The sequence below is a fragment of the Notolabrus celidotus genome, chromosome 13 (genome assembly GCF_009762535.1).
Source record: "Notolabrus celidotus isolate fNotCel1 chromosome 13, fNotCel1.pri, whole genome shotgun sequence".
NCBI classification, from domain to species: Eukaryota; Metazoa; Chordata; class Actinopteri; order Labriformes; family Labridae; genus Notolabrus; species Notolabrus celidotus.
The window spans coordinates 23,458,214-23,478,271 of NC_048284.1; the positions used below are offsets into that span (position 1 = coordinate 23,458,214).

A 20,058-nucleotide genomic window follows, 5' to 3' on the forward strand; every position below is an offset into this window, starting at 1 on the left:
TACAACTTTTCTTTGAGAACATATGTGTAACATTTTTGCTGACAGTTTTGTTCTTATTTTGCTTACTTGTGTAGTTAAGCCTCAATAGTCTGAATATCTAATGTATCTGTCTCTCTTTTTCTTTTATGTCTGTCTTGTCAGAGTTTGTCAGAGCTGCTTGCGGTGGTGCGTCTTCCCTTCATCCACCCGTCCTACCTCCTCAACGTGGTGGATAATGAGGAGCTGATCAAATCATCAGAGGCGTGTCGGGATCTGGTCAACGAGGCCAAACGCTATCACATGCTGCCTCACGCCCGACAGGAGATGCAGACGCCCAGGACTCGACCGAGGCTATCTGCTGGTACGCATACACACATAATTCATTATAAACTGCAACACACTGACAGAGAGGTCAGGTCTGCACAAGGAGACCTTGACTTACCACTGAATCATATTGATTTTAGTTCACAACTGGAAAGCAGTGATTTAGAGCTCCATAATATTTTCCACACAACTACTGAAAATACCTAAAAGTTTGAGCCTACACTAGTCATACGTCCAACTGTCAGTACCACTTTTTCTTTCCACAATCAAACAAATGACTGTTGGAGAGGAGCCTGATTGCTTTTACCATGAACATTTAAAGTGGCCAACCTCAGGGGCTTCCTGGAGTTTTGTGGGCTACTGAACTCTGTTACAGTACACCAGCACAGAAACATGTTATCACATCTGGTGGTTTTAACACCAACTAAGCACAGTCATGTCTGTTTATAATTTCTAAATCACAATAATTTCAGTGACAGACATGCAGATGTTCAAGCCAATGAAGATTATGTTTCTTAATAGTGTAAAATCAAAGAATAATTTATGTCAGTTGGACGGCGTTTTGCTGTTAGGTTTTCACCTCAGGTCGTCTAGGACTCCACTCTCTCCTCCTGTGAAGAGCTGACTAATTATAGTGTCTGCATGGTATTATGAGCCTCACAACACCTTTACCATTCTGCACAAGTTGTTTTCTATTCGGTGGGATAAAGGTAATTGCCTAGCACTTTGTAAAGAGATCAGTTTACTGGCCTAGCTGTTGTCCAGCAAGTTTATATACAAGTATAAACAAACATTGGGGGGTAGGTTTGTATTTCTTTCATTGGCCGTAGTGCAGGCACATGATTAGAATTTACAAAGAATCATTTGTCTCTTGAGAAAGACTTTCATAGATTCATATGCTCTCCTCCTCGATTCCGTAGTTTTCCCCTGGTCTCAGCACTTCTATAAGCATATTCTGTCAGGGTTCATTTCCAGTGTTTGGTTTGTGCATATCTTCCCTATCCTACAGCCTCATTATGCAGGCTGAAGTGTGTATTGATTCCCAGCAGCTTGTGGCTCTGTACAACAGAATTACATAAATGCATAAATGCTGCTGGGATGAATATATTCACAGTGCATTAAACCAGATGACTGGGAGGATGAGAAATATATGCACGTTCTCCTCATCAAGTTTTGAACTCTGCTAAAAGCCAAAATTATTTTCATGACTGGAATTTTGGGTCATGTCATTTTTCATTGTGTTTATATTTGTTTTCAGCAATAGAGGTTTGAAATCAGTGCGTTATGATGATGCACTGTGGGAGTGGCACCATCATTTTTGTTTTAATTCATCAAATAGCAGTTTGAGTTTTACAGCCTGAGCGTGTAACTTTCATCACAATTGTTTGTGTGTATGCGTGTGCTGATCTGCCATCTGCTGCACAGGACAGGGTTAGCACTGCACAGCAGGGAGCATGAGGTTGCAGTGTAGATGTTGGGAGTCATATCGACATGCAGAACAGCTAGAAGCTAGGAGAAGAGAAGAAGAGGTCAGTGTGTGGTCAGGCAGAGAGAGGGAGAGTAGGAGCCAGAGGGATCAGTAATATGATCTGAGGGGCAGACTTTTGATTGAATTTACTCCTTGAACACACGTCTACTTGTATAAGCAATAAGCAAGTATGTGGGTGTGTGTGTGTGTGTTTTTTTAATGTGCAAGCAGATGCGGCACCACCTGAGCTCAGTAGATAAGTCTGTCAACAAAAGTGAAGTGCCATCTGTGAAGCGTTTCTGCAGAGTTCAGTCAATCTGGGAACTCATGAGACATGGTGAAGGTTTTGCAAATTGTGGTTAATTTATACATCCAGAAAACAGAGTCGTTTGATGCTTTTCTTAACCTCAATTTTAGCCCCTGAAGCAAATTGTTGTCACTTAAGCAGCTAAATGCTCTATTATGTTGGTGAGATAGTTTCTTATTTTGTCTGTCTGTAGTTGGCGAACAAGCTTCTTCACCAGAACAGCTGCCATAGGAGCTGAACACGGACAGAAGAGCAGAAAAAGAGAGATTTTAACCAAACAGCTGGTTTAAGACATGCTGAAAGGCTCCATAGGAGGGGAGAATTCAGTGATACATCCTCTTCACCGCAAGAGGGACTTGTCACATTACCTACATTGTCAATTTACCATTTTTTACTACAAACACATTTATCAGAGCAGATTTTAATTGTATTTTATGCAGGTTTATAAGTTTTTTTTTTTAATGTTTTCATAATCTCTCGCATTGACCATCTTATTTACCAGTTAATTTATTCTGACAGTTAAGCTCATAAATCAAGTCAATAACAAAAACAAAATAATATGAATGTTAATGGCCCATGACGTTACATTCTGAAGTGTGTTCATGATGTTAAAAGTCTGAAATTAACTCTAAAAAGTTTATCTTTGAGATGCCTCGCTGAATGGAAATGAGATGTCTCTTCTGTCTCACCTATTTTACATTCAAGAGCCTTTTATCGAATCAGTACTTGTGCACTGAATTATTTTTGGCTCTTTAATTAGCATCTAATAAAACTAATGGGCAAACTAGCTGTGTGTTTACATCAAATATGAATCTGATGAGTCTGAGGCACAACACTGTCTGTTCACAGACAGTGTTGTGCCTCTTTTTAGATTTTTTACATTTAGTGTGCACCAATTTTAGGAACACTGAACAGGGATATTTCATTTTTTTAAGTGGGGTTGTATGAGTTGTATGTCACTAGTAATTTTACAAACCACAACGGATGCCGCTCAGCTCAACCCCTTCAATGAGAAACTGCCGGGAGAAACAGAACACAAGCTAGGCTACAGTTGTCTGTAGATGGGGTCGATTCTGCCACATTATTTAGCTAGTTTTGCCTAGCTTGCGTGCAGTTTCTCATTACAGGGGCAGAGCTGACCGGCATCTGTTGTGACAAGTACAATTACTATTGACAAACAATTTGTACAACGCTACTAAAAGAAAACTGAAAAAATCCCTTCAAGTCTTACCTAACTTTTTTTCCTGGTGCACTAGTGAACTTTCCTGGAAGACAGGGGTCATATAGCTGATTTATTTTGTACCAGCTTACCGTTTTCCTTATTTAGACAGAAAAGTGTCCTTGGTGAACTTTGTAGCACTCACAGTGAATCTGCAGTGTTTTGTTTACTTTATGTGTATCCATTAGCTGCTAATTAGTTAATTGGAGTGTGGATGTTTATTTGATGAGTTGTCATTAGACTTTTTGGGGGATCAGGGGAATTAAACAGCCACTGGGGCTGAGAGTCTACTCTCAAACCAACTCATTAGATGCACTCTGATTTATTTGTGTTTATATAGAGCAAGGATAGTTTTGGTATGCATGCTGTGTGTATGTGTGTGTGTGTGTGCGTATGTGCACAACGAAGGCCACACATTGGGTTCTCATTTCCCCCTCTTTGCATGTGTCAGTGTGCTGGCTCAGAGGAGGGTGGAGAGCGTAAGGGCAAACTGTGAACTCAGCACAGCCGAGTGGAGTAGCACTCAAACAAATGAGCTGTATTGATGAGGAGAAACAGGGGTCCAAATCAGCTCACATTTGATCATACAAACACACCCATGCACACACACAAACATTGTTAACCTTTTAAACACACTGTAGGAGGTAATCCTTGAACAGCAGCTCAATTCCCTCTCAACCAGTCGTTTCTTTGTCCAAATTATCCTCTCTTACTGAGCGTTCATTTGTCTAAAGGCTGAAAAGTCAAGAATTACATGCACACACACACACACACACACACACACCCGCAAACACACATCCACACACCCACACACACTCACACTCACACACACACACACACCCACACAGACACACGCACACACACACACACACACACACACACACACACACACACACACACACACACACACACACACACACACACACACACACACACACACACACACACACACACACACACACACACACACACACACACACACACAGCAGCAGCAGCAGCAGCAGCAGCAGCATCTGAGATAAGAGTTACAGTTGGCAGCAGGTTCGCTCCAGTGTTTCTGCTCCTGCGTTGTATCTGTGTGATCCTACTTTACACCAGATCAATTAATTTAAAATTCACTAGAACAAGACTTTTTCAGACTGTCTTTCAGAATCTGTTGCATTGTAAATATCCAGAAATATCTATCGTACACTTTGCTGTGGTTCGATTTTATTACATCAGTTCTACAATAGCTTTGCTCACAGTTTGGAGACACTGAAGGCAAGACATTCGTTTATGCATTTACACCTCCGCCATATGGTTGCTCCTCAGAGAGCCACCACACCACCACAAAGAAAGCAGAACCAGACTTAAATCTTTTGTGAAGCAGAAATGATCATCGGATTATTCTCTCTGAAGTCTACTACCTACTGCTTCTGGCTCCCAGCTGTCACTAATACGGTCTTGATGGTTATCTTGATGTTTCTTTGTCAACACTGACAGATGATCACAACATGATTAAATTAATTTGTCATCTTTCTCTTTGACTTCACAGCCTTCGATAGGAGGCTGAAGCAGGACATAAGGTTGAGATAAACTTTGGAATATAAATTTTTGACATTCCTGCAGCTCACCAGTGAAATATACAGCAAATATTGAATATTGGAAGTCAACATTACATGACTTCTGGTCTGAAAGTCTGCAGGGCTGCCGCCAAATTAGGGCTCTGTCCACTTGACCTTTTTACTTGTGACTCTGTCAGCCTGAGCTGCAGGCAGAGTAGTGAATGAGAAAGAGAGGGAGAGAGGAGGAATGCAGGCGGGGGGGAGAGAAGGGTGAGCCATCACCTCGACTGTAGCCAGAAAACTTGACTCAAGCGAGCAGCTTTAACAAGAACATGGATCAGCCTCGTCACTTTGACCTGCCGCAGAGCTGCTTCAGCCTCATTAGTATTCAGTATTCTGGCCTGAGGATGCATGTGTACCTGCTTTATCGTGCATCATGTGAGACATTTATAGACTATGAATTTGAATGTCATAAATGTTAAATGAATCAGTCATTGAAATAGCAAGAAAACATTCATGTGATTCTAGGTGTGCTTAGCTGTGCAGAGTGCATGGTTCTGAGGTATCTTTCTTTTTGCAGTACATAAAAGCAGAATGTAATCCCAAGTGAACATACCCCAAGTATTGGAATACTCAAACAATGTATACATAAAATCTCCAGTGACAGTGTCTCAGTTATTCTGGAATTTCTGCAGAAAAAAACTGAGTTGATTCCACAGGGACTAATTATTTGGTAGAAAAAAGTTCCACCAAAAACTTTTCATGGCAACATCTGTGGATCATCCTGAGTATCTGGGACACTGATGTTGAGTTTTTAATGTCCTTTTACAAAAAATGTGAACACTCAGGCATTGTGGAGTAAGAAATCTAAGACAGGAATATTCTGAAATCTTAAAATATAGAACAAAAAGCATCTTTTTGGCTTGATATTACTGAATCTGAGTCAGTAGTCTATATTAGTCATAATTTGGCCATAAAATAGCTCCACTTTTAGCAATTTAATGAGGGCAGGTTTTTGCCCTACAGACAAACACACATGCACACACATCTGACATCTTCATTTTCCACCTTCCTTGACTCTGACTTTACTTGGGAACTTTTTGCACCTTGACCCTCACCATTGTAAACAAACACCCTGAGAGAGAAATCAAAGAACAAGGAGGGAAAAAATCAACCAGAGGTGGATTATAAAGAAGAGGCTCAGATAAGAGGATGGACTAGCACAGAGATATGAACAGGATGCTCGTGTCACTCTGGCTTTACACGGTGAGACAAATTCTGAGCTCTTCTGTCTACAAAACCAATAAATATGAACTCGTATTTATAGTCATGTGACTTCTTTATGATCATTATGACTTGTTTGTTCTCAGACAGTATGTTTTTGCCTTTGTAGGTTTAATCCTGGGATTAATGTTTTAATTTCTGACTGATAACACATTTTCCTTCAGAAAATAATACCACCACAAATCAGAGCTTAAAATCCCAAATTATGATGAATGAACAGAATTAAACCAGCACTTGTGATAAAGAAGGAGAAGCACAGTCAGTACTCGTAGAATTTTTTTTTACTGGGACAAATTGAAATTCAAAAGTATGCTAAAAGAACAACAACTTGATTTTTGTGGTGCTGAAATACTTTTAACTGCTGTCTTATGCAGATAGCTAGTGTTTGGTACATTGAGAAACAAATCTTTGAGGGAAAGAGATAGGTTTACTCTACCACAATATATAGAATACAGTTTTGTTAAAGAAAAATACTGTTTTAAACTGCTGTTTTGGATGAAGAATTATTTTTTTAGCTGGCAATTGTTGAAGTTTAAAACACTTTCTTAAAAGGACATCTAATTCTGGGAGGACATTTAAATGACATGCTCTTGAAAAAGACTCTTAAACTCTCATATTCAACCATGCATAGTAACTACCAGGTGTCAGAGTGTGTCTCTGCAACTTCACCCAACTCCACCCTACAATGTCCTTTGTTCGTACCTGCCTCAAAGTACAGCTGGTTACAGAAAGGTCACAACAGACTGATGGAGACAGGTAAAAAGTGCCCGAGGTGAAAGAGAAGGATGCTGTGAATGAGGAAGACAAGAAACGTGTACTGGAAAAACTGCAAAAGACTTCTGGCTTTGACTCAAGGAACTAAAGAGAGTGAGGCAGGTGTTAGCTGCAGGGTAAAAAGGTGAGGAATAAGGAAAGTAGGGTCACAGCAGGGAGGCAGAGAGCAAGGAGACACATAACACAGTGAGATAAAGGTGAGTGTGTCAGCAGGATGGGAGACGACAGCATCTCCCCGTTCTGTCTTCATTTCTCTGTCATCCTCTCTTTTCCTGCAGAGATTGCATTTGTGTTTGTGTGATTGTGTATATGCACACAGAGTAAGGATCCCACTTGTTCCAGCATGGGGGAAAGCATTTGTGGTGCAGTCCTGTCACAGACAAATTTGATTTCCTTGCGCTGAAGCAATACACAGAAACTGTCAAGGGGTATTGTAGTGTTTGTGTCAACTTCAATTTGAGATTTAGCTCTGACACAAACCTTCCTGTCCCTGAGGAAACATATTTTTGCGAGATTTTTGTCACAACTCACATTCTGTGTTGTTTGAAAACTCTCTCAGAAATTTAGTATTGAGCTCTGTCCACATGTTTCCATGATAGCCTCAGTTTCTACTGATGCTGTTATTGGCCTCTATGTTGTCTTGCTTGATTTCAATGTATTTTATTTTAGTCTGTTTGTAGGTATAGAGTGAGACAGGAGTACAGTATTTCTGTCAGATTGCACTACATTTTACTCGTGGAAGCTCAGCGTCAACTATACTCTTCCTGTGTAACTAAAGGTCCATAAGAATCAGGAGAAGGAACATTTTCTGTCCAGACTGTCAAGAGTATACACACACAAACATTATCAATCATGAAACATTATTCATGCCTAAGTTATTCCTCTATCCCCAACCACTCATCTCTGTCCTTCAATCCTCTATCCCTCTACACGGCTCCTGTCGAACTTCTGACTGACAGTTGTCCATGTGAGGCTTAATTTCTCTCTCTCTCTCTCTCTCTCTCTCTCTCTCTCTCTCTCTCTCTCTCTCTCTCTCTCTCTCTCTCTCTCTCTCTCTCCCTGATGTGTCTGTTCAAGCAGAAAGTGCTGAGAACAACCTGCACATGTGCACTTGGTGATAACAAAGACATGCGTGTGTGCAAAGACTTCCGTGCGTTTACACAGCATGAAGGATTGGTGAAGTTGTCTAATTAGACACTGGAGATTCAAGTCGTTTGAGAGGAAGTTGTGTAAGAAAAGAAGACAGGGAAGTTGCAGTTGCAGTTTTGTAGTGTTGAATGTTTACATGGTTCAACTAAAGTGCAAAAAAGACAAAGAAAATCAGTCAGACATGCCAGAGCGGTACACTCAGTGTTGTACATGCTCAAATGTTTTTTCAGATGAAATTAAATGTTCTTTGTGAACCGTATGAGCATAAACTGATAATGAAAAACATAAAAGCAGAACATTCATTGATTTCAAACGGAACAAAGAAAACCCAAAATTGGCTCAGACACACAGAAGAAGTTTGCCAAGTTAATTGAGGCAGTCAGTATCACAAACTGACACAGCTAATGGGATGAAACACAAGGAGATGAAAAGAGATGAAAAGTTAATAATTGAAGGCGTAGAAAGCTGTTATGATAACAGTTGGAAAACGTACATGATAGAGAATAGAGTGCAAACATGTGCAGAAATAGCAGCAAACTAATCATGAAGAAGAACAATTGCAGAACAAAGTCAATATAATTAATGTGCGTGTGAAAGTTTTGGTTGGAGGCTTTTAGGAGGGAAGACAAAGCGTTGCTCTGCCTATCTTTTTCTCAAAGAGCGGTCGCTGTATCTGTGACTGTCCTATAAAACTACAGTCACATTTATTAGCTGTGTCCAAGGTTAGCTGGAGGTCTTGAGGGCTGTTTGAGGCTCACAGTCCTGGGCGTGAAGCCATGAAGCTGGGACAACGGGCTCATGATGAGAATAGATTCATCTTTAGTCCTTTTAGTATCGCTCAAAACTCAAACAGCCCTTTAACTCGCTGCCAGAAAGGGTAGCGTTGGCACAACTTCTACCCCTTCCATATTATGTCATGATAGGCCTTCATTTAGCTGTGAACCAGACCTTCATCTATGCAGTGACACTGTCTGGGTTTTTCCTTGGCTATCATTCTCTTTTTGCCGTATGCAGAGGAACACTCACTTAAAAGTCTCAACGAGAGGAAGAGCCCGCAGCTTGAGGCACTCTGTCTGATCTTTGTCCACGGTATCTAAGGCAGAGTTCCCTCAGGCTTCATCAAAGTCTATTGTAGCGCTCTCTTTTACCTCTTCCAGAAAAATATATGTTTTAAGAAAAACAGAAGCCCAAGAAATTATAGAGATAGTTTTTTTTCTCAGTAGTATAAGAAAAGACCGCAACCAATGAATGTGTTTTTTTAGAAGTGTCCGTAGAGATATCAATCCAATTATTATTATCCTGCCCTTCTTCTCTCCCTCCCCCTTTTTCTCCCCCCTCTGCCCACCTACCTGCTTACAAACACACAGCTCATTCTTTCTGGCAGCTTGTCATCTTGTCCAATCTCAGGAGCCTGCTGCTGAGGTCAGAGAGGACCTGAGACACACATGTGGCAGCCTGCCAACCTGTTTGTGTGTTTTAGATCACTGGTGTCTTCATCCAGCAGCTCAGTGTCTGTTTATGTATGTGTGTTTGAGAGCACAGATCAGGTGAGGAGTAACAGTGATGAGCGTTGAATGGGTCGTAGTACATGTAATTCTTATTTACACAAGGTCCTCAGCATAGGAGGCATAGCTCAGAGGGTAATGTACTCACCAGGGGAGAGACCGAGTCCTGTTCAAGGACCAGTTATTGTTCAAAAGTTTATTCAACACTCAGATATAAGAGAAGAGTTTTTCATATATCAGTAAATGTTTTTTATTCAAAGATTTGTTGTAACGCTCATGTATGTATGTTTATCACAGATGTTGGTGCAGGTTGTCCTCTGAAGCCTCCTTTGGAATTCTTCCAAGCGTTGTGGCCTTAGAGATGCTGGGACAATCAGCTGACTCAGATTGTTTTTAGGGAGTTACCATTGTGGGTGGTTTCTCCCCTTTTCTTTCCTTGCTGAGTGTCTTGAGTCTCATCTACAGGAGTTCTTCATGTAGATGTTGACAGTCTCTGATGCTAATGCCAATTGAGAGCCCCCAGGCTTTCATCAGTCTCTAATAATGTATAAACATGTTCACCTTGCTTTTGAAGCAAAGAAAACTTAAATGTCAGCAACAAGCTAAAAACACAACACCCAATAGCTACTGCAGCAGTCTGGTGTCTGAGAGAAGCTTTGATTCAATCTCGACTCTCACTTATCTTGTAGAAACCTCCCCTGATTGCTTCTTTCTCCCCTCTATCCTTTGTCCACCCCAAACAACTCCTCCCTCTTCCTTCTCCTCCTTTGTCGTGTAGGTGTAGCAGAGGTGATAGTTCTGGTGGGAGGGCGTCAGTCGATTGGGATGAACCAGCGCTCCCTGACAGCAGTCACCTGTTTCAACCCCCAGAACAGTAAGTGGTACCCGCTGGCCAGCCTGCCCTTCTACGACCGAGACTTCTTCAGTGTCATCTCAGCTGGAGACCACATCTACTTGTCAGGTGAGCTGAATCCTCCACTACACCTATGATACTTCCTGTTCTAGGTAAAGTGGCATAGAGCAGTAGATGGCTTTGGTTTGTACGAACTGAAACAGTTAGTTTTAAATGGGCGATCAACTTTCAATCTTGTGCCGACAAATTTGCCTTCGCTCAGCACTGAGATCTTAAATGTCCTTTTCAAATAGTCTTAAAAAATATATAAAATCTGTCTCATCTCTTTACTGTCTGTGGAGCATTTCCTCAACTTGATCTCTTTCACTCTGGTTTTACAGTCACTGCAGTGTTCAGTTTATTTAGTCCCATAGCTACACACTGTGCACTCTGTGACTCCCTCTATGAGACACCTTTAGTTGTTTCTCCAGAGATAGACTGAATTTCTCCCTCCACGGTCCATTTGTGCAAAACCCTGCGCGCTGCTCAGACCTTGACATCGAACAGTAGAAATGCAGCAGGATTTGTCCTGCATGTACCTGTCCTCTCTCTCTTTCATATAAATGTAAATTTGTGTTTGGGCGTTGGAACAGGTCTGCATGTGTCCACTGGGAGTCAGACAGCCAGAGGAGAAATCAGAGGTGTTCTAGCCAGCCAATCAACAGACTCAGCTCTGTAACCTTCCTCAGACTGAGAGAGCAGGATCACTGAGTCACTGCTAGTGTTATACTTAAGCAAACAACTCTGTCGCTTCTCATTTTTGGAATTCCCTCAGTTTTATAAACTTCTGAGAACAAAAACATAATTAGGTGTCAAGATTTCATGATTCAAAGGAAAACAGGTGAAGGAAGATCAATTATAATTTTTAACCTCCTCCTGTATGTTTTTGGGGAATGTAAATGTTGATATACAATAAATGACTGTATGACTCCAGAGTTAACAAATCATTGTTTTATGTGTTTTTATCTCATTCTTTCTACACATAGCCATGATGAGAGGCAGAACCTGTGAGTTGTTAGCTAGTTATATAACAGTCTAAAACTAAGCGGGACGTTTAAAGTTCTAGGATGTTTTGGAGGCTAATACTGATATTGTTCAAATAGTTTCAGCTTATTTTTCATTTGATTAAAAAAAAAAAAAAAGCAAAACTTAGAGCTACCCCAGTTAAATACATTTAGTTATTGTTATTTGGTTACCTGAGTAAAGTTCCTTCAAATGTTCTACTAATTACCACCTTACATCCCCACTTTTAATAACCCATCTTTTATCTTTCAGGTGGCACAGATGCCGGTGTGATGGTGGCTGACGTTTGGTGCTACATGTCTCTGCTTGATAACTGGAGTCTGGTGTCCCGGATGACGGTGGCTCGTTGCAAACACAGCAGCCTAGTGTATGACGGAAAGCTGTACACCATCGGAGGACTGGGAGTATCAGGGAACCTGGACCATGTGGAGAGGTGAGAGTCACACATCAACAGCAGCCTGCCTCCAAATAAGACACCTCCAGCAGCTCCCAGCTGGTGACTGCACAGTGACACACAGCTCAAACATCAACCTGACAACCATATCAGAGAGTGTGATTCTGAAGAAAGTTGCTGAGAAATCAAGTCAGAGCAAATAATCCACACTGTTCAGCAAAATGTAGCAGGTGGTGTGTGATGCAGTGGTGTGTTGCAGTATCTTGCAAAAGTGATTGGACGGTTTTGTTAGCATTTTCTGTGAAAGCAGGAAGGTGCAAAGGAATGATTCTGAGCTGGAGTGTTTTAAGCAGTAGGAGCTGTCAGTGTCCTTGTGCAGCAACAGACAGAGCACCTCTTACTTGATTGTGAGTGAGAGGATTTTCTTCCAGAGAGCAGAGTGGCATACTGTGTCTGATTCCACCCACTTAAGCATCAACACATCAACAATGCTTCAGGTGAAGGTCGTCCTCTGTGGCCTACTCAGCCAGCTCCTTTTTTGCAAGAAGTCTTCAGACCAGACACAGACAGTTTCCTGTAGAGACAACAATCTTCAGGTGACTTAAAACATGAGTCGTTTTTGTTCAGATTCAATAGTCTGATTAATACTCTTAAGTTTTATTATGATTCTGCTATAACCTGGGCTGAGGAATGAGTTCAGCAGAGAAGCTTCCTTTTCCTGCACGGCAGAGCGAGATGAACCAAAGCAATCAAAAGAACATTACTGGGTATATTTGAGCAGGCCGCTCATTACCTAGCAGCTCAATTGATCTCCAAAGCTTTTCACAATGCACCTGTTCTCCAAATGAAACAGGCTAATTTGATAAATCCTAGTGATGCTTCAACACAGTGTTGTTGTGGCGGGTTACATGGAATGTTTACTCCGTCTCTGAGCTGCTTAATTTGAGAGCGCCAGAGCATCCAGGGCATTCACAGCTCCAAAGAAGTCAGTGTTTCACTGTGGGATGTGCTGGTATGTTTGTCTCTTTGTTTCTTCATGTGCATTTTATGCGCAATCATGGAGATTGTAGGAGGCCCACAGCAAGTGGACTCAACTTTCAGCACTGTGAAACAAATCAACTCTGCCTCTCAGAGAACCCTCAGAGGCCTTCTCTGCTCTGCCTGAAATTCCTAGTGCTCCAGAACTGAATGGCTGTGAAAGTGAGGGAGAATAACCAACACAGCAAGCAGGATAGTTGAACTCCTAATAGTCAGGAGGAAAATGCTCGGGCTGCAGCTAACTATTTGTAACACGAGGTCAGGGTCATGTTCAGCAGTCTGATCATTTAATAGCTAACAGGTCTCTCAAGCGTTTTGGACACACTGTGGGAGAAGTCAAAGGGCGTGTTTCTAAGCAACCCAGAAATTCATGTTGTGTTTTTCATGAACATCTATGAGGAGCAAGAGTCAGGATCGAGTCAGATGCAATAAAGTCCCATGATTCTTAAACTGAATACATAAACAGTTGAATATAATGTGCTTTTAGATAGGGCACAGGCTGCAGACTTCATGCTTGATATTCGTTGTCATGCTGAGACGCTCCGTCTAGGTTTGTTTTCCTTGATAATGATTACCAATGCATTATTCATTATCTCAGATTTCCATCTGAAATGTGTTGTTTAAATAGTCAACCTTTTCCCCCAAGATATGTGCTCAGTTTTTAAAGCTTTTAGCAGATATGTTGTTGATATATTGTGGATCAATAAGCAGGAAAACACAGACAGGGAAAGCTGCATTCATCTTAATTAGAGCAGAGTAAGTATCTATTAAACATGAAGAAAGTGACAGGTTACTGGTGAAGAACAGGATAAACATGTATGTGGTGATGTTTACAGCATTACATTTAGAAAAATTTTCTGTTTGACCCTATTTAAAAAAACATTTGATGGCAGATCATAAGCCACCAGTTAGAAATAATATTTTTTCTCTGTTGAGTCAGTGTAGCAAAACTAATATGATGTGTTATGCATAATTTATGAATAAAACATTTGTGGAGGCAAGGCTTGTATGAACGCAGCTGTTAACCTCCAACATAAATGGTGACTATAAGGAGTGAAAGAAAAATGGCCATGTTTACCAGGAGAGCTTATCCCTGATGTTGGTGCAAAAATGTCCCTTCACTTAACAGATTGACAGCAGATCTTAATTAATCTAATACTGAATATTAAAACTGAGATTCATTTTGTATAAAAATAATGTAACAACTAATATGTTATGAAACGTGTTCAATCTTAAACACTTCTTACAGCTATGCTCTTTATAAGAAGGTATGCAGGACCTTTATAACCTTGCCAATGCTCCTACTCCTACACACAGCTGCCTGGTAGATTATTCTACATACTCTGAAGAACTTTTTCTCCTTTAACTTTATATTCTAACAGAAGTTGCTAACAAAGTTTTATGTATGAGTCACTCTTGAACTCATCACCAAAATCCCACTTCTGTTGAAGATGATCCAGATCACTTTCAGTTATTTTTTGAGACATTTGTTCTGAGCTGCTTTAATAAATGAGCCCCATTAACAGCTTATCCTTTATTTTGTAGCTAACCACCAGATTTGGCAGGAGTGCCTCTGCTGTGAGACTCAGTTGGCTCTTCTGCAGCTCAGCACTGTTGGACCAAAACTCTAAAGATAGTTGAGACTTTAGCAGGGAGGCAGCCAGTCTACAGCCGGACTAAACCTTGACCCAGAGGAGATAAGGAAGCTGGTAATGAAGCCTTTGTGTTACCTCCTCACAAAGAGGAAGAGCTACACACGTCTCAATAGCTAGATATCATTAGTCAGTGTCTGAATGGCTGCTTTGTTGATATGTGGATGTCTGCTGAGGATTTCATCTAAAGGCTCTGGATCAGCATGAAATGCTCGGACAGCCAGAGTTGAATTGCTCTGCACATAGAGTGGTCAATGTCTACTTCTTATTCCTCCAGTGTATGTGCATCTGCATGTCTCTGTCTACACACTTGTGTTTATATGTATGTCTGCTTACATCAGCAATCTTCAGCCAGGGTTCATCGCCTTCTAGCACCCTAACTCTTAATTTGCAGTCCGTCTTGCCTCCATCACTCCTCCATCTCTGCATCCATATCACTGAGGGTTTACACTCCTTGGTGAAATTTACCCACATTCACAATCATGTCTTCAGTCAGAGCCATATCAAAGTGAGTTGGATGCAGCCTTTCTTTGGAAAGGTCCATCCAACTTTCAGAGGAACAACCACACTAATATATTTCTCATCTCTCCTCACTAATGACTGACACATTTTTGGGGACGGAAGCACTCAAGTTCAGGAGGCTTTTAACTTGTAATCAGGTATCCTCGGCCTGCTCACTCCTCTACATGTTTATCCTTTGGCAAACTCGAAATGGTTGCAGTTATTGCATAATGCATGGGTAATGATGTGTCAATCACAGATGGTTTTGTTTTATTTATTGAGCACTTTAACCAGGTTTGTGAGTCCTCAAAGCTCTATTGCAAGTTAATATTGCATGAAGACAGTTAGCAACATGACACTGGGCACAGCAATTTGCTTTTCTCATGAGAGATGTTTAGCTGTTTGGCTAACAAGTGAGAGAGGAGCAATTTGCACTGATCATGTTCTCTGGCTTTTCTATGGCTGTCCAGACGAAAGTTGACCTTCTGGACTGCAGTAATACACATGTCTGTAAAGAGCTGTGGAGGGAGCTCCATATGTATTACATCCTTGCACTTTTACCACAGTGTGCTGTCATTCAGGTGTAAGTATTCTCACACCTAGAGCAGATTTCTGTGTCTTTCCATCTCCATTAAGGTCTTAAAGCTCCAGAGTGGTCAGCATTGCCCTGATGAAGTACCTTGTCTTCCTCACAAAACCTTTTCTGCCTGTTTCTTTAGTTTCACTTTTTCCATCAAGTAGTGTTATATCAGTACAATGGGCCATTTCAAAAATGGTGTCTTAAGTCTGACACAAGAAGCCCATCATAATGCTTCCAAGCCAAGACCTTGCTATAGGGAATATCAGTCTTTGAGTTGTGTCGAGGAACGGTTCACCTCCTGGCTGACTGTGAGGATGCTTTGACTGGGATCTGAAAACTTCCAGAAAGGAAGTAGCACTGTTCGATTCAAACTTCCTCACCTTATATATAATGTCATGCAACTTGTCTGCATAGTACAGATGCATTGTTAATACTTATGCCTAGAAGCAGGCCCTAAAATGAAGAGAAGTAGGTCCTTCTTTGTTCATCTCAGCTTTCTGCCAAACAGCACTCGCTTTTGGAGACAGTTGGGGAAATAATCAACAGAGTGATGATGACAAAAAAAAAGGTTTCAACAAAAAAAGATTGTCAGCCTCAGGTTTTTGGACCCTGCAGCAAAACTGTCAAAATAGAGAAGAGGAGTAAGTCAAGATGAAAGAAAATCTTATCTCAGGAGCCTTTGGGGATGTGTAGATGCAGCAGCCCTCAGGTGGACCTGTGAGCTCTGTGCAATCGGTCAAAGTGGAACTAGTGAGCTCATATGAAGACCTCCGCAATCCTTTCTCCAAGGCCTCCACAAGCTCCCCTCTCTGCAGCAATACTGAACTGTTGTACATTTGTTTTATACTGTATGCCTTTGCTAAATTTGGGGGTAGGAGGTTGGTGGTGGGGACATTCGGCCTGGGTAGCATAGCACTGTGGTCATGGACAACATAGCCCCCCCTACAGAGCTACTTCCCCCTGCTGAGCTGATCCCTGCTCCTGAGGATTAACCAACTTCACAGCGCTGTCCCCTACTGTGCTGTCAAGTCATCTGTTAAGCCTTCACTCCAATACTAGCACCTACCTCAACTCTCCACCAGTTTCAAGTGAAGAACAGCAAAGATGAGTGCACATCCATCTGTTTAGATTAAACATTGGTATAAATACAAACACTGTCATCAAAACCTAGGTCTCTGTGTCATCATCTGCCATTATGTTGTAGATATTACACCTCAGCTGCTGCAGCTAGATTTTGTTCCCATGCCCTGCTTCCTGAGATTAATCTCTTGTCCCCTGTCCATCCCATCCTATGTCCACCCTTGTCCAACAAGGTAGACTTCAGTGTGAGGGAAATGTAAGAACAAGCAACACTAAGACATTTTAGCTCCTGTAAATATCTTGAAATTTGTAAGAGACTTTATCGCAGTGATTTTAGATCTCAGCACCTGAAACAGAGTGACTCTCCAACCATCCAACTTCTCTCTTCCCCTGAACCTTCTGTACCATCGCTCTCCTCGTCTCCTCACTGAGCTGATGAGGTGGGCAGGAGTTGACTGGATTTGGAGCCTGCAAGGCAAAGACACAGCGTCTCCTTTTCATCAGCTTTTAATGGGGTGCTGAGGTCTGTGAGACATGGAGTTATACGATGCTAAGAGAGTGTGAGTGTGCATGTGGGGGCGTTTACGTGACAGTTCTAGAGGAACACTGGCAAACAGCAGCAGCTGAACCTGAGGATGGTGTTAGTGAAAGGCAGAGAGAGGCCCCAAGGAAGGAGCAGTATGAGCTCAATGTGCTTGTTCATCATTGATGCATGATGAACAGACACTGTGGACTGTGGGTTGTGTCAGCCAGTTCACTGACCCCCTCAGGAGGAAGCAACAACTGATCTTTAGAAAGCACAATCTGGGCAAACTGTCCAGCTATCCAGACACCAACACGCAAGGAGAGATCGACAACTGGAGGTGGGGATTTTTCATTTATAGATTTGTCCTGTGTTTGACCAAGCTTAAGGTGACCATGTCAACTCAAGAAAAGAGCTGACACAGTGCTATTTTTAACCTTTGTAGAGATCTGTCTAGTGGGTATGCACCATTTAGCATTTTTATTATTTAAATAGCAAAAGTGAAAGTCTCTTAATGGACCCTATTACTGAGGACCCTCTCTGCATACTTAAGGAATATATATCTCTGCCGGGATGTTCTGTACAAATGCTAAGTGAACATTGTTCCTACATAAATCATTTTCACATGATGTCCAGACATGCTAGCTGCATAGCCTTAAAGGTGACATATCATGCAAAATCGACTTTTTAATGGTTCTCTACCTGAAATATGTTTCCCTGGCATGTCTACAAACCCCCCGAGAATGAAAAAAATTCATTCTGCCCCTGTTCTGATTTCTCCACCTTTCTGTAAATGTGTGTGAAACGAGCCGTTTCAGACTTCCCGTGTTTTTGTTACGTCACAACAATATCCGTCTGTCACGGAGTCAGAGCTCGGAGCTTGTTCAGCCCATAGACTGTATAAAATGATACTGAACCCCTCCTCTGTTTTTCATTCCCTGCACACATGTGTGCTAACAAGGAGCTTAGGAGGGAGGCATGCTAGTTGTAGGCTGTCTTAATAAACACAGAGGTCGGTTTTAATCCCCACGTCTGCAGATTTGAAGATCTAGTGGATGATTTTTATTTTACATGGAAAAGTGCTAGCGCTAGTTAGCATAGCCACATAGCTACATGTCGTAGCTGTAGCTGTGTACTAAGACACACGTTGACATACTGACAAATAAAACAACAAGAAACACAGAATCTGTGACCAATCCTTCAGAAAGGTCCCGCTGCCTTTCTGGCAGAGGTCGGTTTTACTCCCCACGTCTGCAGATTTGAAGATCTAGTGGATGATTTTTGTTAATCATGGATAAGTGCTAGCGCTAGTTAGCATAGCCACATAGCTACATGTCGTAGCTGTAGCTGTGTACCAAGACACACGTCGACATACTGACAAATATAACAACAAGAAACACTAAATCTGTGACCAATCGTTCAGAAAGGTCCTGCTGCAGGCGCCTCTCCGTCAGGATCAGATTCTGGATCAGATTTAGAGGGTTGAAGTAACGCAGGTCTGTGAGCAGCCGTGTATATTCAGCCAACATGTAAACATTAGATCAACGTGCCGGAGAGCCGAGGCCACATCCACTTCCTGAGGGGGCATGGTCAGAGAGAAAACGGAGTGTTCTGAGGAGGGCTGAAGAAGAGGGTTCTTCAGGCATGCCAAAATCTGATTTCAAAGTGTTTTTTTGAGCATAAACTGTAAAGACATTTTTTGGGGACCTCTTAGACCAATATATATTGATGAAAAAAGCGTGATATATCACCTTTAAGGAGGAATGTGCCGATCTGTCTGCTGGCCCCAGATTAATGTTTTGTAAGTGCTAATTTGCAAGTGTTGCATGCATGCTAATATGCTTTTTTGGATTCTGAATGTGGTATGAGTTATATTTGCCTCACTTCAGCATGTTAATATTGTCATTTTGAGCCTACTAGTGTTCTCACATTAGCATTCAGCTCTGAGCACCTCTATTGTACAACATTACAGAGCTTCTAGCATGGCTGTGGACTCCATGCTCATTTCTTACAGCAGTTTATATTTAAGTAAAGTAGCCAACAACTGAATCAGCTGTGCTGATAAACTTTTTACTCTATTGTCACTGTATGCAGTAACTTCTACCACATTTGGAATACATGACACAGTTGAAGCTTCCTTATAACACACAAAACACAACATTCTAACCTCAAGCTTTGATGCAACTTTTATTTCCCCAGTAATTTGGGTGTCAACCTTAATTTCAGAATGTTTGCCAACATCACAGCAGTTAACTTCTGTAATGTAGTGGGGCCTCAGTCTTCCATCCCTCAGCAAAGCTGCTTTTCATTATTACATTTGTGAAGTAGAGAAGAGCTAAAGCTGAGATTTCCTGTTACTCATGTAAACTTTTTCAACCTCTGTATGTCAGAAACATTTGCCAGTCAAGCTTTAAAGCTGCATAATGCATGAAAATGTTGAGATCATCAAAGGATCTCCAGGATTACTCCAATAGAGCTAATAACCTTCAATATATATGTTTGCTGCTTGACTACATCTATATACCAAGGTTGTACTTATAGGTTTGCATGTCTCTTAGCAACCTTTTAGCACCACAGTGTAATACATAGTATAAATAAAAGCTAATAGCTAATGGCACTTCTTGCTGCACAGATGTGGATTTTCTGTTCAAGGACAAGTGATAAAACAGAGGAAGTTCCTGGCTGAAAGGTGGTTTTGGTTCAGCTGGACATTTAAATGTCATTGGCAGTCATTAAATGTTTGATATTATCTAAAGGTTTCCACATTTCTGGTAGAAATGTACTTTTTCTGCACTTTTTCTACCAGAAATGTAAAAGGTTTC

At 41.4% G+C, this 20,058-nt stretch overlaps 1 protein-coding gene across 1 annotated transcript in view; it reads left to right on the forward strand.

Annotated features, from left to right (window-relative positions):
- The window catches only part of LOC117824070 (kelch-like protein 29), a 148,007-nt gene that overhangs the window by 112,699 nt on the left and 15,250 nt on the right, over positions 1-20,058 (forward strand). Inside the window, exons 9-11 of the mRNA XM_034699435.1 lie at positions 142-340; positions 10,332-10,514; positions 11,721-11,901. Of these exons, the coding sequence (XP_034555326.1) occupies positions 142-340; positions 10,332-10,514; positions 11,721-11,901 (563 nt within the window). The remainder of the gene's footprint in view (positions 1-141; positions 341-10,331; positions 10,515-11,720; positions 11,902-20,058) is intronic.